The sequence below is a fragment of the Thunnus maccoyii genome, chromosome 2, assembly GCF_910596095.1.
Source record: "Thunnus maccoyii chromosome 2, fThuMac1.1, whole genome shotgun sequence".
Classification (NCBI taxonomy): domain Eukaryota; kingdom Metazoa; phylum Chordata; class Actinopteri; order Scombriformes; family Scombridae; genus Thunnus; species Thunnus maccoyii.
The window spans coordinates 3922638-3950479 of NC_056534.1; the positions used below are offsets into that span (position 1 = coordinate 3922638).

Consider the following 27842-nt stretch of genomic DNA (forward strand, 5'->3'; position numbering starts at 1 on the left):
TTCTTCTGTTTTAGCTTCACAAAATTTTGGTGCAATGCTTCAGTGAAATAAATAAGGACAAATGAAATTTTACTGCTTAAAGAAGGTTCATGAATCCTTAGTAATTATCTCCCTCAGTGCCTTTCTCAGACATACTTGAACAGTATACTTGACTGCTGAGTTATAATAGTAGTTATAAAGACGATCTCTGAGATTGATTTTTATATCACTTTTTATTTATGTCAATTTTTATATTTTACAAAGGTAAAACAGTGTTGTATCTTGACCTGATTACACTGTAAGCCTAACTTACAGGTTGTTCTTTTGTTAATTTGAAAGATTGAAGCGACAGAGAAGGATCCACCCAACAATGTTGTAGATGTCCAAGTCAGTGTAACTCTTCTGGATGAGAACGACAACAGTCCTGCGTTCAGCAGCAGCAAGTACGAAGGGAAGGTGTTTGCAAATCAGACAGTGGGAATGTTGCTGGTTCAGGTGAGTAATTGAAACAATTTTATTCATTATTACTCACATACTGAATGTGAGCTAGTTAAATATTTCTGAATATGGTTTAAAACATTTTTACAAGGTCTATTATTTTATCTACTGTTCAGATATTATTCTATCCAGTGTTTAGCACGTGTCCAACTACTGTGTCTATGCCCTGAGTATGCTTATATAGAAGCATAATTTGTTTTCATACATTTAAACATAGTTCTCATAACTTGTTTTTTTATTATTCAAAGTTGCTAACGTAATTGACATTTGACAATGGGCTTAGCTCATATTATTTTGATAACTTGAAACTCATCATCATTAGCAGCACAAATTAACCACGGAGTTCCTCAAGGTTCAATTTCAGGTCCCTTTGTGCTTTTTTCTTTTTGCAATAAATTACATGACACACCTGTTTATGTAACCCTGAACCTTGATTTTTACAACTTAATTAGTTGTTTCGTTACTAAATGCCATAGTTATGCCATAGTTCATTGATTAGTCTGATACGTGTCTGCTGGGTTCATTGTGTTATTGTTAAAACCTTACATCTGCTCCATTCTTTACTATAATCAAGATTCATTTATCATTGTTTTGTTTATGTTGACAACTTGTTGATGTATATTTTTTTTTCATCTGACATTTTTTGAAGTGCTATTAAGATGATGATTTGTATGATATAACTCAAAGGTTGAGGCAGAAGATCCAGATTATGGCAAAAACGGACAGATCAAATATTCTATTAACTTTGGGAACAACGACGGCTACTTCTCCATTAATGAAGACACGGGAGAGATCTCGCTGGCTAAAACCATCGAACTGCTTGAAAACGGGATTCTGGACTTCCCACTCTACATAACAGCCACAGATGGTAGATTTTAACAGTGCCCCGCACTACCTACTGCTTGCCAGAGCTAATTATTCAATCAAATTTAATAATTGCTTTTATTATATATCCACTTTTTTATGAATGTGATGATTTGCCAGTTAAAATAAAGAAGAAAATCAGCACTAAATCACAACTTTTTAAGCTACAATCATGATTCATGGCAACATTAATTGAATCCTACAGCCAATATCAATAATTTTCAATTAATTAGAGGCAGAATATTGTTGTTCTTTGCTCTTTGTGGGCTGAATCTTTCAATTGCTGCGCTTCAGTCAGTGATGTCAAGTCAAGCTCTTCATGTTTTGCAGTATCGCATGTCTTGGTATCATCAAATTGTTATCACACCCATATATAGATATTGGATCCCTTATCACATACCTCTATTCACTCCAACTCTCTACTGTGCTTAATTGCAGCTTCCAAAAAGGCTTTTTACATTTGCATTTTTTATCCCTGTATAACCTAAACACTACACCATAGAAAGCAACGGACTGCCTTAGCTTTGTTTGTTTAACTTTGTGTCATACTTTATTCTTCATAATTCATTCAGACCTCACATTAAATCCATGGTTAACATGCTCATAGCATTAATAAAGTAATAAAATCAACATTCCTTTGCTAGTAATCTTGTCCATAAAGATTAAAGTCCAGGGCTAAAAGAACTCTAAAGGTCCTAGGTTCGTATCCAAACCCCCTTTCTGGAATCAGGGAGGCCTGCATCACTCAGTTTTTGTAGATTTCCAAAGTAGACAATCGAACAATCACCACCACTTAAAACAGTGACTGGTCTGTGTGCAGAGGCGTGAAAGTCTCACTACTACTTCTGCACTTTTCATGTGTGCAACCAAGTGTTACATCATTAATCCTTTCAAGGCTGGATTGTTCGAAAACGTGAGCTGTTATCATCATATTTATGATTCATTGAATCAAGACAATGAGGAGATAAAAAACTCCTGGAAAGAGATGAGACAGCAGGCGAGGCAGTGTGGCAATTCAGAACAGCTATCAACACCACCACGCCTTTTTAAATATGGTCAAATAACAAGTTGTACAAACTAATTTTTTTTTGAAAAGGTAACTGCAGCTACATGCTTGTGATTGAGTAGCATGACAACAATCTCAGCTGCTCACTGTGACTTCATCCACTTCGAAATCATACCTAAACCCCACGAGCCAATCACATCGTTCTGTTGGCACACACAGCTTATTTCAACATAATAATAAATAATCAGCCTCTCTGTGTTCAAATGTTATCTTTATGATACAACTCCGTACCCAAAGCAGAAGATAAAAAAAATTTATTACACTATAATATTGTAATTCATTATGATATTCTTCTGCACCTCTAGGCGGCATCATACCACGCTCCTCCTCAGTACAGGTGAACATTCGTGCTCCTGGTGACTCCAAACCTCAGTTTTTACAAAAAGTTTTCCATGGCACTGTAGAAGAAGAACAGGATCCAGGAGTTATGATCATCAAGGTAAGTCAGAGATGTTTTAAATTCAAAAGCTGATTCAGAAAGACGAGTGATTCAGACTCTCTTTATCAACACTGGTTGGTAATTAGTCAAATAATTTTTGCATCCTGCTCATCTGTATGTATTCAGGTTAACTTCTTAGCAATACCTGCTGAAGTTCCTGTGACTCTCCAAGTCGACACTGAGGCCGACAAGTTCGCCATCTCACCCACTGGTGAATTTACCACCAAGCTGAAGCTCGACTACGATGAAGCCCCGCACAACTACACTGTGCAGATCTCCATCTCCGATGGCACCTACAGTGACACTGCTGTTGTGAAGGTTCAGGTTACTGACATCAATGATAACAGTCCTGTTTTTGCCTCAAGTTCTGTCACTAAATCAGTCCCAGAGGACGCAGAAGTAGGATCCAATGTTACTGGAGTTCCAGCTACAGACAAAGACAGCAGCTTCAACAAGGAGATCAGATACTCTCTGAGAGGAGCAGAGGGGAGGTTCTCTATTGATCCTGTGTCTGGGATGGTGAGTGTGGCTGGTGCACTTGACAGGGAGACCAAGGCTGAGTACAACCTGCAGGTGATAGCTGAAGACCAGGGTCGACCAGTCAGGTCGTCCACAGCCACCCTGCTGGTCCAAGTGTCCGACATCAACGATAACATCCCCAAGTTCTCAGAGGCAGAGTACGAGGTTGAAGTCTTAGAAACAGAGTCAGTGGGTAAAAGCGTGCTCAGCTTATCAGCTGTAGACCCCGATGAAGGTTCAAATGGGAGCATTACTTACAGTATTTTCCAGCAAAGTCCCTCATCAGACCCTTCTGTCTTCGAGTTGGACTCTTCCAGTGGGACTCTGCGGCTGGCCCAGCCTCTGGACTACAGTGAGGTGAAGGTGTACAGGCTGATGGTTCAGGCCTCTGACGGGGGAACTCCCTCACTGGTTGGGAACAGCTCTGTGGTGGTGAAGGTGAAGGACGTGAACAACAACCCACCTGAGTTCAGTAAGGAAAGTTATGACGTGGCCATCTCTGAGAACCTGGCCAGCGGTGCATCCATCCTGACCCTGGAGGTCACTGACAAGGATGAGGTGAGTTGCATGCAGCCAGCAGATCATCTGCTTCTACTCTAGTGAATTATACAACTATTAAAACATGATGAACATGATGTAAGTAGGGGATAATATTATGTTTCTTTATCAAAAAACTACAACTGTCCTCACCTGAAAAATTATAGCATTGGTGATTTGTTCAAACCTTTAAGATAGTGACCAATTAACAGTCTTAGGGTAGGGTAGGGTGGACGGTTTGCTTTACAAAGCGTGAGTCTTCAACACTGGAGGCTGTGGTTTGTGTTCTATCTCCTACCAACAGTCAGTGTTGGTTTCTTTTAACCATGAAGGTGATCTTACCCTAACCAAGTAGTCTTAGTTGCCTAAATTGAACCATACCTTAAAGTTTTCCTCCAGTCAAAAACATGTATTTCTGCTTGTTTCTTCAGTTCGACATTGTTCTCTGTGTAGAATGATGTATATGCAGGGTTTGTTTTGAATGTTTCTGTGAGCGCACCTTAAATCTCAGTTTAACTCATTAACATAAACGTATGATTTGTGACATCACAACTAGTTTGGAGCCAATTGTGGTCCAGTATGTAACTTACCCAGGTGTGTGGTAGAAACTTAAAGCCTCCAGGTACTTACACTAAGTAAAGCAGGAAAACTTTTGAAATTAACAATATTTACATATTCAGAGATTTATCTGGATTTTTCAATGAGGGAAAAGGATTAAATGTAATTTTAAGAATTTCTTACTAAGTAATTGAACCTTATTTGAGGAAAAACTATATCGGACAAAAATAATTCTTCAAAGCAGAGTGTTTTTTATATGTCTTACAACATGTCTGTAAGGGATCTTTAGATGCAGAAGCTTCAAGATAGCCTCTGAGTCACCCCCCACATCTTTGATTTGCTCAGAGATTCAGATACGTCTGGTGTTGTGCCCATTGACAGCTACTTTAGCCCGACAGAGAAACCATCAACTAATTAGAACATCATCTTCTTACATTGCAAGCAAGTTACCAAGCCACATCTCTGAAAAATAGAAAGAAAAACTAAATCAAGCATATACGGGACTGCTGTACAGGTTATTGTAAATCAACAACTCTTAAACCTGCCTATTTTTTCTATACTCATGGAACATGTTAACAGCTTCTAGCTACAGCTACCGCTTTTGTACTGACTGGAAATGACACTGGTGGGACACATACATCACTTGCTCCTGATAGTTTAGGGCCAAAGAAGACAAGAAGAAATCAGCTAACTTGAGCACATGTCAAAATAGGGAAGAGTTAAGAAGAGAGAAGGAAAAATACATAAATAAACCAATAACTAAAATATAAAAGGCATTCCAGAATGTCAATTATCAGGTTAAAAACAGAAATTTCTCTTGCTTACCATCTCACAAATACCTTATCTTTTCAAGATGAATACAGCTCATGTGCCCAGTTAATATAAGAATCAGCCAATTAGCTATTAGAGTAGAGAAGGCAAGGGCATCCTTATGAAGACATGAGAGTTTTGTGTTTTTTTGGGAAAGGCCAAAAAGTGCAACAAGCCGGCACAAGTTGATTACTGAGCCCAGTGCATAGTAATATCCTTTAACCTTAACCTGAATGTCATACTATGTAAGATTTCTTATCCCGTCTGCAATCTTCCACAGGGAGGATTTAAGGGAACTCTGCGGATCCTTCCAGAATCGGCTCCTTTCTCTGTCAGCTCTGATGGGACGATCACAGTAAAGAACTCTACAGCTCTGGACAGAGAGGCCACAGAACGGATCATGTTTCAGGTAACGTAGAATCTGAAACAAATACAATTATTTTAAAAGGGAAAGTCAGGCCCTTAATGCCTTTAATGCGAGACGATGTAACTTTTGCTGATGTTTACGGGATAACAGTGAAAGCTAAAACAGTGTAAGAGTAGTGCAAGTATAGAAGAGTTATAAAGTCAACAAACTGACTCTGTAATGTCAGCTAGGGCAATATCTATAGAAATAACTATATAAAAATTAGCCACCATAAGCCACTGGTAAAACCAGACCAAGTAAACCCATGAGTGTATTGGATTGAGAAATGGTGCATTTTATTGCTTATGAAATAAACCTTTCATTTGTAATAAGAAAACTTTATTTCTTCTTTCTAAAGATACATTATATGGCTTTAAGGAGGGACCTGATCAAATATTTTCAGTGGAGGGCAATTATATGCATGCAAGCATCTGAACTGCCTAAAATATAAGAGGAAGACATGTGAGCAAACCCACAAATAATACCTGAGCTACACAATGGCCTAGACACAGCATATGTGATTATTTTCACTTAAAAAGATTAGCAACGATGTTTTTAATTTGCTCTCATCACACATGAGGTTCAGCACAAGTTTGACGGTTGCTCCAATCCTGTGGTTCATGAGAGACGTTCATCTCTTGTCATTTGTAAAGGTTGAAGCAAGGGAGAAGGAAGTACCCAACCACATTGCAATGGCAAATGTGAACATTACTCTTCTGGATGAGAACGACAACAGTCCTGAATTCACCAGCAGCAAGTATGAGAAAAAGATCTTCCCAAACCAAACAGTGGAGATGTTGCTTGTGAAGGTGAGGAATCTGTACAGGATTGTTACAAATGTAATAGTATAGCACAAAAATGGAGATAAATGACAGAGCTGGAGAGAAATTGAGTTTAAGAGTGTCACAGAAATGTAATTGTAATCCACTAAACTGCTATTATATTGCAGATATTGTTAGAGAGGGTTTATTATATGCTGTGAGAAAGAGTATTTACATTTTTTACATTTTTAAGTTAATACAGTATTTTTCAGGAATATTGGTGGTACAGTGCCATAAAAAGTATTTCTTTTCTTTTGAATTTAGCAGATTTTATGTTGTTTTTTGTTTTTTTTACACTGATCAACTGAAAAAGATCCTTTAAAGGGTTAAAGTGAGAACAGATCTCTACAAAATGATCAAAATTGATTGCAAATAGTCCTCAAAAGTCCTTAAAACTGACTAAAATGATGATTCGATAATTGAAATAGTTGCTGATTAATTTGCTTTTCAATCAACTAATTGATTAATGGACTAATCGATGCAGCTCTAAACAGAGATCACCTGTTTGTGGTAAAGTGGTTTCAACTGACTGGAGAATAAATACACCTGTATCTAGAAGGTCTCCACGAAATGTGAAAAACACAGGTGAAGTCAGTAGGAGGATATATATATATATATATATATATATATATATATATATATATATATATATATATATTATAAATACCATTAATCTTTATTTATAATTTATTTCTGTTTTACTTTGGTTTTTATTCTTCTAATTCTTTTTTTTAAAAATCTTTTTATCTGTTTTATTAATTTTTATTGTTTTTACTTTCATATTTGTAATTGTCCCTGTAATACTTTTTCCAATTGAATTTCATTACTTTATTCTATTTTATGTGTGTACAGCACTTTGTTACTCTGTTTTTGAAAAGTGCAATATAAATAAAGTTATTATTATTAATCTAGGAAAACGTTGGTAATATTAAATGATGTTTCCCTTCTGTATGATGTGATTCAAAGGTTGAGGCAGAGGACCCAGATGCGGGTGTAAATGGAAAGATCAAATACTCAATTGACTTTGGGAATCAAGACGGCTACTTCAACATTGATGAAGACACTGGAGAAATTACTCTGGTGGAAAAGATTCCTATGGAAGGATATAAAACCTTGAAGTTCCTTTTGTTCATAACAGCCAAAGACGGTAGATATGAGAGATTTTTTTTTTTTGTTGTTGTTGCAAATGAATGAACTTGATCGTTTCAGTTCAACGAGTCACAGTGAAGTCATGATGATGTTATTCTCGCCTCTCCTTTAGGGGGCGTCGTGTCTCGCTCCTCCTCAGCGCAGGTGGAGATCCTCGCTGTTGGAGATTCAAAACCACAGTTTGCACAGAGCACCTACACTGGCACCATAGAAGAAGAGAGAGACCCGGGGACCATGATCCTCAAGGTGAGATTATCTTTAAATCATCTTATTCACCTTCTTCTCCTGCAGTATCCAAAGCAGGTTTTCATTTTAGCTCTAATATTTGTTTAAACTTGACGGACATCTTTAGACAAATGCAATTTAATATATCTTCAATAAACTGATAACTTTACTGACTTATATTTTGTATTTCTTGTAGCAGGTGTTTTTTAGCAGTTTTTATTTTGTGCTAATTTTGCTATTCAAGAGCCTTACTAGTAATGAAGATGAACGAAGGTCATGAGAATATTAATGTTAATTGATACCCACTTGGAGAAGGAATATGCTCATGGAAGGTGCAAAACAAAAGCTTGTTGAAAAAAATGATTGACTCAGAGAACTTGATGCTTTTTGAGTGGGAGTTGTGTGGAGCATCTAGTGGCTGTCAGAGGTATTACACCACCTTCAGCCTCAAGTCGTGGTAGTTGCTGCTCGATCTGAACATACCTTTAGTCTCTGCTGCTAATGAGACAAAAATCATCCATCGTTTGGATTTCTGTTTTTAGGTTTCAGCTCCTCATTTTATTTGTTTTAGTGAATCTAACAAATTCATTTGAGTAAACAGGGTTAACCTGAAGTATCTTTGGAGAGGAAATGTTCTTCTTTGTTGTATCTTGATTTGTGGTTTAGACGTGTACTGCCCTGTGAAATCATTTCTGAAGATACTTGATTGGAAGTATCAATCAAATAACTTTCAGTGAATAATGTGATTTTTCTCGTCTTTATGTACTCAGGTTGACATCTTTGCAATAGAAGAGGTGACTCTACAAGTCGACACTGAGGTCGACAAGTTCGCCATCTCACCCACTGGTGAATTTACCACCAAGCTGAAGCTCGACTACGACGAAGCCCCGCACAACTACACTGTGCAGATCTCCATCTCTGACGGCACCACAAATGACACTGCTGTTGTGAAGGTTCAAGTTACTGACATCAATGATAACAGTCCTGTTTTTGCCTCAAGTTCTGTCACTAAATCAGTCCCAGAGGACGCAGAAGTAGGATCCAATGTTACTGGAGTTCCAGCTACAGACAAAGACAGCAGCTTCAACAAGGAGATCAGATACTCTCTGAGAGGAGGAGAGGGGAGGTTCTCTATTGATCCTGTGTCTGGGATGGTGAGTGTGGCTGGTGCACTTGACAGGGAGACCAAGGCTGAGTACAACCTGCAAGTGATAGCTGAGGACCAGGGTCGACCAGTCAGGTCGTCCACAGCCACCCTGCTGGTCCAAGTGTCCGACATCAACGATAACGTCCCCAAGTTCTCAGAGGCAGAGTATGAGGTTGAAGTCTTAGAAACAGAGTCAGTGGGTACAAGCGTGCTCAGCTTATCAGCTGTAGACCCCGATGAAGGCAGAAATGGGAACATTACTTACAGTATTTTCAAGCAAAGTCCCTCATCAGACCCTTCTGTCTTCGAGTTGGACTCCTCCAGCGGGACTCTGCGGATGGCCCAACCTCTGGACTACAGTGAGGTGAAGGTGTACAGGCTGATGGTTCAGGCCTCTGATGGGGGAACTCCCTCTCTGGTTGGGAACAGCTCTGTGGTGGTGAAGGTGAAGGACGTGAACAACAACCCACCTGAGTTCAGTAAGGAAAGCTATGACGTGGCCGTCTCTGAGAACCTGGCCAGCGGTGCATCCATCTTGACCCTGGAGGTCACTGACAAGGATGAGGTGAGTTACGTTACCTGGTTCTATTCAGCAAAACTATTTGGTATTTATCCCTATAAGAGCAGATTCTTGTGTATAGTGGGGTTAAGTCAAGTCAATTTTATTTGTATAGCTCAATATCCAAAAAGTGCTTCAGGGGGCTTTACAGTCTGGACAGCAAAACATCCTCTGTCTTTAGATCATAGAAAATATAAAAATAATGGACATAGTCACCGTGACGTCACCCGTTGGTCTGGGGACTCCCGTTTTGAAGCCTCGAGTTTGCATTTTGACCGTTGCCATCTTGGATTTTTGGAGCCAGAAGTGACCATCCTTGGATGAGAGTGTGGACCTGACCCTAATGTTGGCAGCTAGCTGCTAGCTTGGTTAGCACAGTGCATTTACAGTCTATGGCTAACTGTTATAATGCTAATGCTAAATTTCGTCAACTAAAAACAGGCTTAAAACCATTAAAACAAAATGTATTTACCAGAAAAAAACTGAATATCAGACTCCTTAGAGGGTCTTTCAGTACAACCAAATGCTGAACAATACTTTTTTAGGCAACCAAAATGTTACCGTTAACTTTCACAAACTGAAAATGCACTGACGGCCTAACAAACACTTGGAATGAATTTGTGTTGCTTTTCTTTACTCTAAAAACCTTTGCAAAGATGATTATTTCTAAATTATTTGTGTATATCTAGGTTTGCTAGCTAGCAGTCTTCTTCTTCCCAGCCTTTTTCGGCACATTGTTAAGTTTTTGGCATGGCACCAACTGTTGATTAGTAGAATTTGTATTAAACTGTCATCAGGAATGTATCGTGTTATTCACAAGCCTGTGCTGTGTCTTCGTACATGAGATACAAACAAAAAAGGGACCTGCTCATAAAAACAATGCTCCATGGTGCTACCATTGGTCAAAAACACCACAGCATACCTTCATTTTTGGTGTTATTAACTATGTTATGGGCTATTATTTGAGAAATAATAGCTCCAGTTATATTTTTTATAGTTCATTCATCAGGAGATGAGAAGTCTGTATTTCTATCAAATAAACCAAATCCCATTGACAAAGTTCAGACACAGAACTGCTACAGATGACCTGATTGTTGAACTGTGTTCCAGTAAATTGCAGTTGTTTCCTTATCTAATAGATTTAAAGATTTGTTTGGGATTAAAACACAACAGATAAGTTAAGTTTTAATGTCTTACAGTTTGGACCTTGGCACTATTGTTTTATGATTATAGTGATTTATTGGGACTATTGCTGTCATTTCTCTGATCATACTTTTTTTTCTGATAAGTATTTACAGCTACAGTACTTCAGTGCTGAAGATTATCTCTGACTGTGCTGTCAGCCTAGGTATCTAACACACCTCATCATCATCATCATCTTCTTCTTCTTCAGGGTGGATTCTCCAATGGTTACTTCCTCTATACCAACGATACCTTTGACATTAACAATCAAGGCGTTGTCTCCCTGAGAAAGGATGTCACTTTGGACAGAGAGACAAAGGATAGCTACGTATTACAGGTAAAACCACTATTTTCCACAACATGATGTTTTTATCTCCTGGTTTTTGTCTGTTTCAGTGAAGATGTTCAGTTCTCGGGGAGTGCGGCTCCCCAAAACACACAGCAATGTACATCTTCTGGGGCACATGTCAGAAACATTATCTGATACATACACACTTCTTTTCACTTCTCACTTCATATTTTGATATTTCATTTCATTTCATTTATTATATCTATACACAGTTCCAGAAAAATAAGTGATTCATAAACAGAATACAGTTCAGTTTCCTTGTACACCTTTTACTTGTATTAACAACCTTTATATATTTTATAATGCCTTTATTTCTTAGTGTAAAAATGGTCCTTACTGTATGCCAATTTTTTTTCCTAGGATGGCGAAGTCATAACCCACCCTACTCTGCCTCTGACTGGCTAGTATTCGTTGCCTTCATTGGTTGGGTTGGTTAGGTTTAGGCATGAGGAGTGAGGTTTGTCAGGATTAGGGTAGAGTGGGGTGGGTCATGACTTCACCATCCTAGGAAAAGAAATATTGCTTATTGTGCATAAAACCAAAAACTATGCAGTTATTTTTGTTTCATAAACATTTTTTCTCTACATTTTTAATTTAATTCTGTTAAACATTTCTTTGAAAACTGAAAGAAAAAACAAAATCAGTCATGAAAAAAAATCTCCAATCTGCCAGGTGATGTATAGATACAAAAACATACAGTATATGTGTGAATCATATATATAAAATATACTGTATTTGTGTTTGATATGTGTTAATTAAAGTTATTTCTTACAGGATAAAAACAATTGTGAATTTCAGTCTCAGTTTTACAGCAATGTAATGATGCTTCATGACAAATACAATTTGCACAGTTTCTTAATATGAAGATATTTCATATAAGTTATATATAAGATATATCAAGAAAGTATTACATTATAATGAAAAAGAAATGTAGTCTTACTTTCTTTTAGGGCTAACACATCATGAAATTCTGCTCTTATCAAGCAGCCTAGATATTTTCTTCAACATGAGGACGCTTCTTGTCTAAATGAGAAAGTTTTTTTGTTAAAACGAAGATGTTTTCTCATTATAACGAGAAATATAAAAGTATATTTTTTACTAAGGATTGTGGTGAAGTTTTTTCATTCGCAAGATTCAGAAATATTTGTGAATTTTATTTTAATCTGTTAAATATTTGATTGTTAAAACACATTTTAAAACATTCATTTAATAATCAAAATACAAAACAAATTTGTGAATTGTATTTTGTGCTTGTGTTGTGACAAAAATAATCCTGTAAAAAAGGTTTTGGACAACAACTTAAACTTTAAAAGATCTAACTTTTTGTTTTATGAAACAAAAATATCTCCATAAAAGATCCTCAGAGACATCGAAAGCAGTTAAAATCATGTATATTTGCTCAGCTGAGTTCATATATTTGTGTTTCTGTATTGAGGTTGTGGCGGTGGATCATGTGACAGACGGTCTGAGAGCCACAGCTCAGCTTAACATCACCGTCCTGGACTACAACGACAACGCCCCACAGTTCCCAGATATCCCAGATCCCCTGTTCATCCCTGAGGGCGACTACTCAGAAGATACTCCAAGGGAGGTGTTCCCCATCCGGCCCACAGACGCCGACCTCGGCCTCAACGGAGAGGTCTCCCTCACCCTCGCCTCCCGTAACTCACTCTTCAGATTCAGAGAGGTGAGGCCCGGAGAGGATTGTGGGAATGTTTTTCAGCTTGTGCTGCGTCAGTGCTCTGAGATCGTATTTTTGTGTTACAGGACGGGATGCTGCTGGCTGTTGGCACTCTGGATCGGGAGAGCAAGGAAACTTACAATCTGCTTATTAGGGCCTCAGACAAAGGCAGCCCGCAGAGAGAGGTATGAAATAGCAGCAGAAAAGATGGAGACAGACTCTGTAAACACACAGGAGTCAAACAGATGTTCAACTTTTAACTTAATTATGCATAAATTGGTGTAGGTGATATTGTTTTCATAGCTGCTTTGGTTTGGTTTCAAGTAAATGACAAAATAGTGTTTTCATAATGAAAATATGCAATTTGGTAGTGCAACAAATAGATTATTATATCACTGTGAAAATGAAATTAAAGAAATGCATGTTGAAAGTATGAATTTATATTGGCAGTGAAGTGCACCTTTCGACCCTATTACACCCAAAATTAAAGCAGCCATTTGCTAGTCATGAATTGAAGGGCAGTAACTCTTTAACACAATTAACTTTTCAAAGGTTTACAATGAAATATATGCACTGTAATAAACTGTATTGTATATACACTCTGCAAGCACTGTGCAATCCAATCCAACAGCTCTGCCATAAATTCTACTTTTACGAAGCTTCTACATTTTCAGTTTTTGTTGAAACTGTCAGAAAGGTGATAATTCTACTTTTTGTGTATTATTGAGGTTGTAGTGGGTGGTGATGGTGTACTGGAGTGCATTACACTGAAAATTGGTCCTACTATTTTGTCCACCCAGTTATCACGTACATAAAGGCACTTGATAGGGAGACATACGATTGCACAGGTGTTCCTAATAAAGTGCTCAGTGAGTGTAGAATGACTGAAAACTCATTCTACACTCACTGAAAGCTCATGTCTTTCCATCTTGTTGACCTTTACTCATTATTTACCTGAAGTGACTTAAATCTTACATTAAATTAAGTCAAATTAAATCTGTGTAGCACATTTATCACTACACTGTGGTCTAAAGTTCTATAATTAAAACTAAAAACAGAAGAGCGTAAAAATTGAAAAGCTAATAAAAGATAACAGAACAGGAGTAACATGATCCAAACTGATGAAACAATCTAAATCTTCAGTTTGTCTAATGCTTATCAGTTCAATTTTCCATATAAAAAATGAATAATAGAACATTTTAAAGTTTTATTCAATTTTTAAAATTGTATTTTTTGTTCATCAGATCAGTGTGTAATTAAGATTATGGAGTTGTTAGTATTAGTAGAATTTTGGATAGGAAAATGGAAAAATAGAAAATCGGAGTGGTTGTTTATTAAATTGTACCTTATGCCTCAGAACATCACCACCATCAGCGTGAGCCTCATTGACGTCAATGACAACAGGCCGGAGTTCAGCTCCAGCAGCTACGTCAGCAGCATCCTGCTGAAAGACGCCGAGGAAGGGAAGCTGCTGCTGACGCTCTCCGCCACCGACAGAGACGCCAAGAACAACTCGCTCATCACCTACAGGTCAGCTCAGATCCTGGTGCCAACACTCACACATTCCAGACATGATATGGGAATACGAGCTCATGATCTTGTTGAATCACTGAACGCTGCTGAAACTATTCTGCTTCTTAACTAGTTTTTAAGAATTTATCATTTATCAGTTTATAGGCTGGTTGCTACAGTGTCTGACTGTCTGACTTTATGCAAAAACCTGATCTCATGAAAACATAAAATTGCAACAAACTATTCCTTTTTAAAATGTTAAAAATGTTAAACTCATGTAGTTGTGGTTTACAGTAAAATGAATTTTATATTTGTATGATTTCCCAGCAATAGTGGAAGAAGTATTCAGATCCTTTACTTCAGTAAAAGTACCAAAACAGCAACGTAAAAATACTCCATTACAAGTAAAAGTCCTGCATGAAAAATCCTACTACATTAAAAGTGTTATCAACTTGATGTAGTTGACGTATTGCAGTAAAAATAGTAGTTTGGTCCCTCTGACTGATATATTATTATATATGGCATCATTATATATGGCATCATTATATATGACATCATTATATATGATATCATTAGATAAGCTGTCAGCATTCTCCACGGAAAATGCTGACAGCTGAAATAACTTGCAAAGCATTGCTGCAAATACAACACACTTGTTCAGCATCACCATCTGTACAACTTTGCAGAATTTGCTTACCATGATATATGACATTTAAGAGATATGGCAGTTAATAAGTAGTGGTGGTGTGGGGCTATTGGTGCCATGATTCAGTGTGTCCTGCAGATTCTCACAGAGAATTTGTGTACCAACTTTCATTTTATTAAAGACAACAGAATTGCAGAAATATCATATTATAATGTTACTGTACTGTGGGTAGCATTATATTAAATGTTACACACTTGTGCAGTTTGACTTTATGAACAACATTCCCACATTTAGTTGAAATCCAATTAAGCACTGAAGAGTTCTGGCCTGTGAAGGGCATCATCCACACCCTCAAAAGTTTGGCAAGCAATTACAGAAAAATGGTAAGTGATACCAAGAAATAAACTCACAAGTTTTGTCCGGGTTCATCTAAATATGGTATTTACTAAGTTTGGTGAAGATTAGATGAAATATGTGCCAACAGAAGCAAAAAATCCTAAATGGCAGAAAATGATTCCTGGCGCAAATGGCCTCCTCTGTGTTTCCCCACAACTGCCCTGTATCATAAATAAACCTTTGAAGAACAATAGTGTGAATGTTTGTCAGCATGATTTAACATTGAGAACATTTGGACCGTATATTTTCGCGCTTCTCAGGGCACATTCAGACCTGTCGTGGTTGTTGTTGTTGTTGTGGTTGTTGTAGTAGTAGTAGTAGTAGTGGTATTCATCGTAGTAGTAGTAGTAGTCGTTGTAGTAGTAGTAGTAGTATTCGGCCAGCACCAGTAGCGTTGGCGTGAACCCAGACCAGCTGCACAAACAATTAGAAAACCAGGACCAGCTGCAGTGAAATGCTGCCTTCCAGGACCCCCAAGTACTACTCACCAAATGTAGGGTTGCCATTAATTTACTGCAAAATTAACGGTGTCTTGCTGTTGCTGAAATTAACAGTTTTTAACACTTTTATAAATAAATAGTTTCATTCATTTTCTACTTTTACAGCAAAATAATGCCAAAAGGATTGCATTGTTTATTACTGTTAATTTGCACTTTTCAGTGGCATACTTACAGATTTTTACGGTAAACTGCAAAATGTACGACATACTACTCAACACATTATTGTGTAACTGACTACTAACACTGAGGACTACAATGAGTTTAAATTTAAATATTTTTTCCACAAACCTTATTTCTTGACATAATTAGTCATTGATAATATTTACAACAGTGAATAAACAGCCATTTGAACTGTGACTTAAAATGTTAAGACAAATTATACAACTTCAAGGTATTTCTTTCAAACCATGTATCATTTTATTAACATTTTAAATGAATTATGCTAAACATTTATACACAATTAGAACTTAATAGAAAAAAAAAGCATGGAGCTCATTCAGGTAATTAAACAGTCAAAAGTCATTTAAAAAGAAAATACTTAAACAAGTAGTGCAGTCTGTCTGAACATTGTACACAAATAAAGCAAAGCATAAAACAAAAAATATCAACATACTCACAAATATATTTGTTTGTTTTTTAATTGGCATTTTCTATAAAATTCAATTTAAAAAAACCTTACATTAAAAAAAATGCTCCTCTAAAGCAAGCTCTAACCAAACTGTCCAAGTGTGTATTTATAAGGGTTTGCAGTGACTGAGTGAATGACTAGTTTCAACTACTTTATATACAGTTAGCTAGTTTAGTCCAGTGGTTCCCAACCTAGGGGTCGGGCCCCTCCAAAGGGTCAGCAGATAAATCTGAGGGGTGGTGAGATGATTAATGGGAGAGGAAAGAAGAAAAAACAAAGTTCTGATACACAAATCTGTTTTCAGTTTTTGGACTTTTTCTCTAGTCTTTGATTTTTGCTGAAATATTGGATCATTTGAACATTTATTGAAATGAAAGCATGTGAGAAGTTTAGAGGGAAAAATCACTATTTGGTGGAGCTGTTAACAACTCATAGACATGTGAAATGTGACCCCGACTACACACTGCTTTTTGTAAGACGTCAAAAGCCAAAAAGGTTGGAAACCACTGGTTTCATCTTTAACAATGTGTTGTATTTTAAAAGCTTGTTATATTATCCATTGTGTCAAATCTTCATCTGAAAGATGATACATAGATAAATGTAGTGGAGTAGAAAGTACAATATTTCCCTCTGAAATGTAATGGAGTGGAAGTATAAAGTAGCATCAAATGGAAATACTCAAGCCAAGTACAAGTACCTCAAAATACAGTACTTGAGTAAATGTTTCTGAGTTACTTTCCACCACTGTTTCCCATCATGTTTAATGTTAAATGTTGGTGTTTTTCACTCTCTGTTTTCGTAGCTTCTGTGAAGGAAGCTCTCCATATTTGGCCTTAAACAGTAAGACCGGGGAAGTGTCTTTGACCTCTGACCTTGCTACTGTCAAAGAAGACACCACAGTAGTGCTGACAGCCATGGCTAAAGACCACGGCCATCCTCCTCTGAACTCCACAGGTCAGTCTGACAGCGTTGTTTGTTTTACTCAACATTAATAACTTACAAGCCTCCATGTTGAATTAACCGAGATAACCATCAGACCATCAGCAACATAAAGAAGATTTATGTAGAGAAAACTTCAGTGTGTTAGAAACAGAAGCAGCCATGTTTTTCTTTTTAGCCAAGTCATTTTGACATGTGATTTTATGATGCACTATCAGGGGCAGCATCATTTATTTAAAGGGGACATATGCTTTTTGTGATTTTCTGTTATTGTATTTATATATTATTATGATGACCGATATCTATGCTAAACATGGTCAAAGTTGCAAAACCTGAGGTTAACATATGTAGATTTGCTGCCTGCAAGTCAAAAGTCAGGGTTTCAAACAGAGTGGGCTCATCAGGAGGCGGGGCCTTAAAGAAACAGGAGCTAAAACAACCTGTTTCAGACAGAGGCTGAACTGAGGGGCTGCATAAAGGGCCAGTAGAAGATAAATAAGGAATTTTTTACTGTAAATCATGCAAAGATATTCCAGTAGAATATATAAATATAGAACTGTAAATATGTCCCCTTTAATGAGTATGAGTCGAAATACAACTTTCATTTATCATTTCAAGCTGTAAATAATTAGAATTTTTTTTGCATATGGTGACTTACACCATCTTATAAATTGACTTATGTATTTAATCATTTATTTTCTTTCATCTATTTTATCTAGTTCTGATTTTATTTTACATCTGTTATTGGTTTTATTACATTTTGATCATTTTTATTTTGCAAATTATTTTACTGTTTACATTTGTTTTACGTCATCGTCAGTCACCTGCAAAGCACTTTGAATCATGTAAACCTCTTCGAAAGGTGCTATACAAATAAAATTTGATTGTTTGACTTACAATACTATATTATTTATAACATAACAAAGAAGCTGTTGGAACAATCACAGTTTCCTTCCATGAAAAAGTTTCAGCTTATCAGCGCAGCTTACTACGTCAGTGTTTTCTGTAAGTACTGTATATGTGTTGTGCTGTTTCCTCGCAGCCCGTGTCGTGGTGAACCTGAGGATGGTCAGTCTGGTGGAGGGCGTGGCCTTCCAGAACTCCTCCTACAACTTCAGCCTACCTGAGAACCAGCAGGCCGGCGTGATGGTGGGGAAGGTCTGGGCCTCGTCAGGAAGTGACCTATACGACGTCGCCTACACTCTGAAAACACACACTGATGTGTTCTCCCTCAATGCCAGCGGAGCAATCCTGACCAAAACAGAGCTGGACAAGGAGAAGCAGGAGTGGTACATCCTGGACGTGGAGGCAGTGGACACGAGATCCCCCCCTACAACAGCCATAGCAATGGTACGACCTGTTCTGTCTCAGTTTATATACATCCTGATCCAATGGACACTTCGTCCTCATTCACACCCGGTATTAACATGTGATCTGTACTGTATTAATAAACACTATTATCTTGATTGTACCTAATTGTGATCTGATCTCAAATTAACTAGCTGAGTCTGGTGAACTTGATGTGAACCAGGTCAAGGAAAACAAAACAGCGGATGGGAATTATTCAGTTTTTGCAAGGAAAGACAAAGCTAGGAAGCTAGGGTCAATTTTCTCCTTAAAGAGGACATATTCTGCACGTTTCCAGGTCTATATTTATATTCTTGGGCTCTACTGGAATATCTTTGCATGATTTACAGTTAGAAACTCCTTATTTATCTTATACTGGTCCTTTATGCAGCCCCTCAGTTCAGCCTCTGTCTGAAACAGGCCGTGTCAGCGCCTGTCTCTTTAAGGCCCGCCTCCTGATGAGCCCACTCTGTTCTGATTGGTCAGCTTCAGGAAGCTTCCTCCAGCTCCGGAGGCTTCGCAAACAAACTATAGTAGCAGGATTTCACTTCTTTTCCTCCTTTACATAAAATGTCGACTTCTCAAAAACATCCAAACATGTCGGAGGTGAATCAGATCTGAAGATGAGAGTGAACATCGTGAACAACCTCAGCAACGAAGATGTGTGATAATCATGATGTCATCTCATTGGGAAAATAGAAAAAACATTGCAAACGAAGCGTCCGAGCCTCTAAAACCTGGGGTTTGTCTTTCAGGGAGCATTTCTACATATGTTCACCTCAAGTTTGGGAACTTTGACCAGGTTTGAAAATGCAGAATATATCCACTTTTTAATGTAGAAAATATTAATTAAGGGTTCTTATGTTGTTAATAAATGGAGGGGTCTTCCTGATGAACTTAAAAGCTAAATGCTGGAGGTCTTTCTTACTATGGCTTATTATTATCTATAAATAAGTAAATGGTGTATTAACATTTGCTTATAAACCCTTTACAAAGAGTGACTTATTAGAAAGTAGCACCCAAATGTTTCTGTTAAGAATAAAACAGGACTGTACTTTTTCTTTCTGTCTCTCTCTCAGGTCAGAATTCAGGTGGAGGACGTGAACGAGGCGCCACAGTTTTCCTCTGAGGTTTACGAAGCCTCCGTCTTCAGCATTGCTCCGTATAAAACCCCCATCATCCAACTCAAGGTAAACACACCCGGCTCCAGTCAGTTTCCGTTTGTCGGAAAAGATCAATATAGTTTTGAGAAACACCTTCCAGTCATAAACCCACAGTGTACGTGAGATAAGGACAGAGGTGACGTCCACAGTATCTCCTCCCTGTTATATAATAGCCTCGTAACTGAGTGGGAGTAATTATCAGGAGTTTTGTACTTTGAACCGAAACTCACGGAGCGAGCCGTTCACACTGTGAGTGATGTAGTTAATGTGTCAGCAGCAGCAGATCTGGAGGGAACAGATCATTTCTATTATAGTCAGGGTTACCTGAACGGTCACTGGAAAGATGAGAACTCCAGTAACTCCAGTAACACTTAGTAGTAGTATGAGGTGAGTAGTATGAGGAACAACTTTATTAGTTGACCGACGCGTTTCGGTTTGTGGCCTTCGTCAGGGTCATCATCAAACACATTACAAACACCATTTAAATAAAATAAGTTGGGAATAAAAAAACATAAAAAAAAGTTTAAAAAATATAAAAGACAGCCAGTCATATACAAATAGACATATATCAGCCAATGGGACGTCTACAAAGATGGGTTGGATATATGGTCATGTGGTTTCAGGCCAATCGTTGTCCAAGAAGGGACATAGATGCCATATTTGGTCCATTAACTAGAAAGGTGCAACTAGGGGGTGATACTTGTTCATCCAAAAATGTGCCTATTAGAACTGGCATACAGGCTTTATAAAGTGCTGTGTATAGAGGGAGCAGAAAGATGCATAGTACAACAATATAAACTGATAGAAAATAAAAAAAATACAAAAATAAAAATTAAAAAGTGGTAAAAAATAAAAAATCATAATACATCATTAAAAAAATCCATCATAAAAGATATATCATAAAAAATTATATCATAAAAAATTATATCATAAAAAACACTACAAATCCACATAAATGAGAGGTATTAAAAAACCACTACAGAAACTCATTAATTGCGAAATCTTCATTCATGCCCCACGGAGATAAACTTTGGAAATAGAAAATCCAACATGCTTCCCTTCTCCGTGCACCTTGGAAGTAGGTGAAGTTGTGCCAGGGACCCTCACTCTGCATCCACCACATTTCAAACACTTCTCAGGACATAAACTCACCTGGCAGAGACTGAAAACTCTAGATCAGGGGTTCTCAACTGGTCTCACCCTGGGACCCACATTTTCCCATGGTCTTAAAGTCGCGACCCACTTTTATAGAATTCAAACCAAGCAAATGTATTTTTCAAAAATATCCTTTGAAAACACACACGTCATCTTTTTTTTTTTTTTAGCATCTGCTTACAACTACTAAATGTTTGATACTGCTTATAAATGCTAAATTGGGGGACTTTAAGTTTAACATTTAGTGTGATTTTTATTCCTGTAAATGTTAAAAATGTAACATAAAAAAACAGACTGGGTGGCTGATGAGAATTAAAACAGAAGGTTGATGAAAACTTCAGCTGTGGTCGACTTTTTATTTCAGATTAATGGAGTTAAGTCATTTTGGATGATGAAACTGAACATTTTAACTTTTTTTTTTTTTTTTTGAAGCAGCAGATTTTCTAAAGAGTTTTACAAACGTTTCCAGATCTTTTAGTTTTTTTTTTAAACCTTCGTCCCATCCTCCTCTCTGCCCCTCCAGGCGTCAGACTCTGATGTTGGTGATGAGGGTCAGCTGGTCTACAGTCTGTCATCAGCGAGTCCTTATTTTGACGTGGAGGCGTCCTCGGGTCTGGTGTTCGTGGTGTCGGCGGTGGGACTGGCTGGAGAGACGGCTAAAGTAGAAGTGAAGGTCACGGACCCCGAAGGACTTCACGCTACGGCCATGGTGGAGGTGAGTGACGAGGAGCCGCCAAACTATTTTTATACAACAGCAAAAATCGAGACTAGTCACAATAAGCATGTTTTTTTTTAAATAAATATATGTAAATTTAATAGAAATTAAAAATCTCACACAAATAAGAAAGAATGCACATTTTTTACAATCTTTCTTGTTTTTGATTCTGTGCTTTGAGAGACACAGAAAATAATTAATGACACATCTCACGTCCTTCGCCGTGAATATGAGCATTTAACCTTCTGATCAACGCTTTAGAGCTCCAAACTGTAGACTGAAGCTTTAAAAACTCAATAGCAGCATTTAAATGTTGTAATTGGTAGAACATCACGTGGTCACAGATGAAGCTGCAATGATTAATCAATCAGTCAATTGACAGAAAATGAATCCCAAATTATTTGTGTTAATCAATCAATCAGTTTTTTTTGTCATTTTTTAAAGAAAAATTCTGTTTCCAGCTTCTCAAATTGATATAATATAAAATGAATTAATATTTCCTGGATCTAGAACTAAAGATTATTTTCATTATCAATTTATCTGTCGATTATTTTCTCGGCTAATCGATTAGTTGTTTGAAAATGGTGAAAAATGTTGATCACTGTTTCCCAAATAGCCCAAGATGCAAAAAAAACAAACAGAAAATGTTCACATGTAAGAAGCTGGAATCAGAGAATTTGGACATTTTTTCTTGAAGATCCCTCCAGAAATGTTTTATAAGACGTTTAAAATCACTCTGCTTGGAACAATAATGTGTCTCTGATATGGTTTTTCCACAAAAGAAGTATAATTACTAGGGCTGTAGTCTGCTGGTCGATTAGTCAGTCGATATGCTCTCGTCCGACTAAATTCTCATTGGTCGAATAATCTTCGTGTTATTTTCATAAAGAGAAAAGTGCGACATCAAGAGCTTTCCAGGATTAATCCATTATTTTTCCTGCGGCGGGAGGGACAGACTAACAAATTACCTGTGAAAACAATGGGGGTGTTTTGAAAACACCCCCGTTGTTTTCACAACTTTGAACTCGCCCAACCTAACGGAGACTGCTGGGTCTAACTGTTCTCAACGGTTACTGAACGTTTACTGAATCAGTGTTTCTCCGTAATGACACAACGAGAACCCCCGCCAAGGCTAAAAAATATTTTTTTAATGTCAAAAATAACGCCAAATATCATTTCATTCGGAAATCAATATTGTTTAGGAGTCTCTGAGCAGCGCTGCTCGGTACGTGAGTCAACCTCTGTGTCGTTGCCTGGGAAACCACTGGTCGCGTGGCTCCGTTAAGGAGTATGTTTGCGTAGCGAGCGGGAAAGAGCGAGGGACAGAGAAGTGACGGTGGATGCGAGTCGAGCAGAGGTAAAGGTCAGTAGTAAGTTGTCAGTCTGACAGTAAATGTACAGTACAGACTACAGTGTGTCAGTTAATAAATGCTAAAAAGTCACATCTGGTGTTGGAAAAGTGAAGGAGGTTAGCTCCAAAGTTAGCAACAATGGGTTAGCTTAACCGACGCGGTGAAATGTGTGACTCTGCACTCTGTCCCGTTACATCCACCCCCCCCCTCCCCTTCCCGCTACTAATCTATTTGTTCAAAATTATGTACGATTTCAGTCGACCAAGATTTTCTTTGGTTGACTACAGCCCTACTAATTACCACTTTAAAATCCTTCATACTGGCATCTACTCCTTCTCCCTCATTAAAAAATATAAAAAATTTAAATATACTATGTAAATATATTTCTTTTCTAATGTTTTCCTGCTGGACACAAGATTTCTCCTCCTTCACTGTAAAGTTTCAGTGTTTGTGCATAAGAGGCTTCAAGTTTCCACATCACACTTGTATAAATTGAATACTGGACCAGGATTGGCTTCAAAATAGCTGTGATGTCACAAATCATGCTCGTAGACCCGCCCCCTTAAACTCAGATTAAAGGTGAGCTCAGAGAAAATTTTCAGCAAATGAATGTGAAAACAAACTCTGCACAGAGAAGAAGAACATCCAACTGAAGGAAGAAGAAGAGAAACATGTTTTTGAGTGACGGGGGGCTTAAAAAAAGACTCAGAATGATTAATCAATTATCAAATTAGTTGGCTGGCAACTGATTAATTGACCAATCATTGCAACTCTAGTCCAGTTGCTGGTTTCATGTTGAATTTGCAGTATTTTAGTACAATAAAGTATCTTATTACATGAATGTGTTGCTTTTAATGCCTTTATTTCCATTATTTGCATTTTGATGTTCTTAGGATTTTGTATTTAGTCCAATAAAGAATTGTTTAGTAATATGAGTGAAATGAAATAAATAAATGTACCGAACACGGCGCTCCTCTTCCCGCAGGTGGAGGTTCAGGGAAGTGCGAGCAGCAGCGACGTGGTGACCATCTCCCTCAACCAACCTGCCAACGTTGTGGAGAAAAAAGTTCCACAGTTGGAGAAGTAAGAGTTTAACTGATGAAGTTTGGTTTGAGATTTATTCTTTCTCCTTTTTGTTGTTTTAATCCAGTTTTTCTGTCTCTCAGGTCTTTAGGGAAAGCTCTGGGCTGGACTGTGAACATCATCGAGGTGTCCAGCTCTAACGGAGGAGTGGCTGAGTCCAGAACGCTGAGAGCAGATGTGGAGACTCTGGTCAGCTTCGTCGCTGTGGATGAAGGGGAGGCTGTTTCCTTTGAGGACGTCACTGAGTAAGAGTTCGATGTTTGAACGTGGTCTTTCTCTCTGGTTGATGTCTTCAAATTGCTGGATTTTTCTAGAGAATGTTCCTGATAAATGATTAAAATGTTTAATTGATTATCAAAGTTGTTGTTGATTAATCAACCAGTCTTGTCAGGATTAGTTCTATTATGTCTGTCAGGTTGCCGAAACTTTGTCACTCTGTTTTTGAATCTTCAGTTATAGTTTAGTGTCTTTTTTTCCTCCAAAATGTCAGTGAGTTTCTAATTAACACTAATAACATTACTCCTTAAATATATAATAACTTTATTTATACAGCACCTTTTAAAAACAAAGTTTACAAAGTGCTTTGACAGACAAAGCAAAAGCAGTACAATAACAGATCTGACCTTGAGAAGATGGCGGCCAAAGGCAAAGAAAGACAATAAAGAGATGATAAAAAGTTTAAAAGAAAGATGAAAAGTTAAGAAAAAAAAGAAGTTTAAAAGAAAAATGATCTAAAGACAACATTAAACAAAAGCAAGTCTGTAAAAATGAGTTTTAAGAAGTGATTTAAAAGAAGTTCTGATCACTGTGTTTGATCCGACAGGAAGCTACAGAGTGAATCCGCCGCGTTGAGGGCGGAGCTTGTCAAAGTGTTTGGAGAAGGTCTTCAGTTCGATGTGCTGGGGAGGCCCCAAAGCGCCGGCTCCGACCAGACTGTGGTCATCGCTCTGGGCGTCCTGTTGGGCCTGAGCGTTCTGGGATTGATTGTTACTGTTACCTTGATCATCAGGTGAGATGAGAGACTGTAAACAACAACAACGTCAGGTGGTTCTGTGTGTTTCAAAACCTGCAACACTTCAAAGTCAAAGTGTTTTTCTTGTTCTTTTAAATGCAACAAGTAAGTGAAGGATGTATGGAAGATCAATAAGGACAAATAAAGATATTACTATGATTAGAGCTGAGAGTAATGAAAAATTGTTTTTTGAGTAAAAATTTTTTAAATTATCAATCGAGCTTTTTTTAGTTTTTAAAATGTCATAAAAATATAAGAAAACTCGTTAAGATAATCAGTTTATAAAGCTTCAAAACAAAGTAAAATCAGCCAATTCTTCCATGAAAAGCTTGAAAAAATATTTTTTGATCATTTACTCATAAAATTATTTTTAATAAGTTTCATGTCTCTCAACTATCAGCTTATCAACAAATTGTTTCAGCGCTATTTGACATTAATCTGAGTCTACTGAAAAATGTTGATTGTGAATGATGTTGATCTGAATTTTTATACAAGAATTTTGAATTAATTTACGTGGCTGTGTCCAAACATCACGTCCTGTTCCACTTATAGAGCACTACCTGTTTGCTCTCTGCCGTTTCATTTGAAATGTCTAATTTTTAAATGTAAAATAAATGTACTTTTGTACATAAATGGAACAAAAAATGTAATTTTCAAAGTATGAACATGACTTTTCGCAAAAAACCCCCCCAAAAAATTAGACGTTTCATCTTGAAATGCTAGGCCTGTAATTTACACACACCACATCGTTCATTAAAGTTTTCAATATCAATTTACTGCTTTATGTTGAAAAGCTGTTTCCTGTTTGTCGTTAAGATGATGAACGATAGAGCGACGTATACGATTTTTTACTCAAAATTCACATTTTTGTTTTCAGAATTCAGATTCTGTTCTTACTTTGTTCTTGAGGACAATTTTAAAGTTGTTGTGCATAAATTAAAATGTATTATTACTATTATTATTATTAATAAATTTTATTTATTTAGTTTTGTAAAAAAATCGAATCAATCACAAAAATAAACCTCAGCAGTATGTAAGTAATTACATAAGTGAGCAGATTTTAAAAGAAATACAGAATATTTACAAATAAAAATAAACAGGAAATAAATTGATCTAACAAATAAACTTTTTATTATTCTATCCTTGTAATTAATGACCCATTGTGTTCATGGAAGATAAATACTATTGTACAAAACTAATCAGTTTGTCTGTAAAATGTCAGATAATAATGAAAATGCTTCTTAAATCTCTTGTTTTACAGTTAAATTTATTGTCACATAAAACCAAGAAAAGCAGTAAATCCTCACAAGTGAGAATCTGGATTTTAGGAAATTTTTGACGTTTTCGCTTGAAAATAACTTGATTAATTGATTGTCAAAATAGTTAATTTTCTGTCGATCGATGTACGGCTTAAACGACTAATCGTTTCAGCTCTAAATATCAGTATCAACATCTTTTATGTTATAAAACTGTACACTGTCCCAATACATAAATACAATCAATATACAGGAGTCTCCCAGGATCTTTGATTATGATTCAGTATGTCATTAATATGTCATTATGCGTGTTTTCTGTCAGGTTCAAGAGGAATGAAAAACAGGATTTTGACAAAGAGAGTTTCGACATGGACAGAAAGGATGAAGGTTACACGTAAGTCCTCTCGATAAACTCTTCAAACTGCATCACAGTTCTTGCAATGTGAAGCTCATTTTAATGGAGAATCACCTCGTTATGTTTCAGGAACAGCAACTGGTCCAAGAATGTTTCTGAAACCATCGGAAAGGTAAAAAGAAATTCACTCAGATCTCATTCGAAGTGTTTAAATCAAACACCGGAGCTGATGATTGATGAGTGATTTGTGTTTCAGGGGGACGAACAGCCGAAGAAGACGGTCAAAGAGACGTCTGAAGATCAGACGGTGAAGACGGACACTGTGAGATCCAAACCGGGTGGACACAGTGACGTATGGGACAGCGACATTGATTCTTGCGCTCTTTAATCTCAACACGGCAGCTTTCAGCCAAAGTGTATGGAGGTTTGAGAGTGTCACGATTACAGACTTTCATTTAGGATCAATTAATGAATCTGTAAATTTAAGGAAAGATTTATATTCTTCAGAACATCAGAAATGTTCAGTGATTTTTAGCCACTTTGGTTCAGACTCAAATATCTGAACTATTGGATTAATTGCTTTAACATTTTGTACAGACATTCATGTTCCCCAGAGGACGGTTCGTGGTTCAACTGATGGATGGATTGTCATGAAATTTGCATGTCATTCTACATTTATTGTGCATTTCTAAGATAATTTCACCACGATAAATTGAGGTGACATTTGCATCAATTATGTTTTATATTATGTTTTTAAATATACTAAAACAGAAAAATTACTGCATTATTGTTTACAGGATATGTTATAACTTGATCCTCTGACAGCAGGTCAAAGTTTTCACTAAAGCTTTGCAGCTACTTGATGGATTGACACAATTTTTTTTTCCAGATATTTGTGATTTTAAGACGATGTATTCTACTGACTTTGGTGATCCTCTGATGTTTCCTCTGGCGCCACCATGAGGTTGACTTTGTAGTTTCTTATTGAAATATC

The 27842-nt window shown here is 37.1% G+C and overlaps 2 protein-coding genes across 2 annotated transcripts in view; both read left to right on the plus strand.

Annotated features, from left to right (window-relative positions):
- Positions 1–2827, plus strand: part of LOC121908240 (cadherin-23-like) — a 41297-nt gene extending 38470 nt beyond the window's left edge. The window contains exons 14-15 of the mRNA XM_042428111.1: positions 319–474; positions 2713–2827. Of these exons, the coding sequence (XP_042284045.1) occupies positions 319–474; positions 2713–2748 (192 nt within the window). The 3' untranslated portion in view covers positions 2749–2827. The remainder of the gene's footprint in view (positions 1–318; positions 475–2712) is intronic.
- Positions 2751–27796, plus strand: LOC121908235 (protocadherin Fat 4-like). The gene is made up of 21 exons (XM_042428102.1): positions 2751–2846; positions 2973–3923; positions 5551–5679; positions 6330–6485; positions 7464–7644; positions 7759–7892; positions 8642–9583; positions 10971–11096; positions 12544–12795; positions 12876–12974; positions 14147–14319; positions 17274–17425; positions 18453–18760; positions 19837–19947; positions 21599–21790; positions 24128–24225; positions 24309–24470; positions 25049–25234; positions 26816–26887; positions 26978–27020; positions 27105–27796. Exons 1-21 carry the CDS (start codon positions 2835–2837, stop codon positions 27234–27236), a joined length of 4611 nt encoding a protein of 1536 aa, XP_042284036.1. The 5' UTR covers positions 2751–2834; the 3' UTR covers positions 27237–27796.
- Positions 27797–27842: the final 46 nt, after the last annotated feature.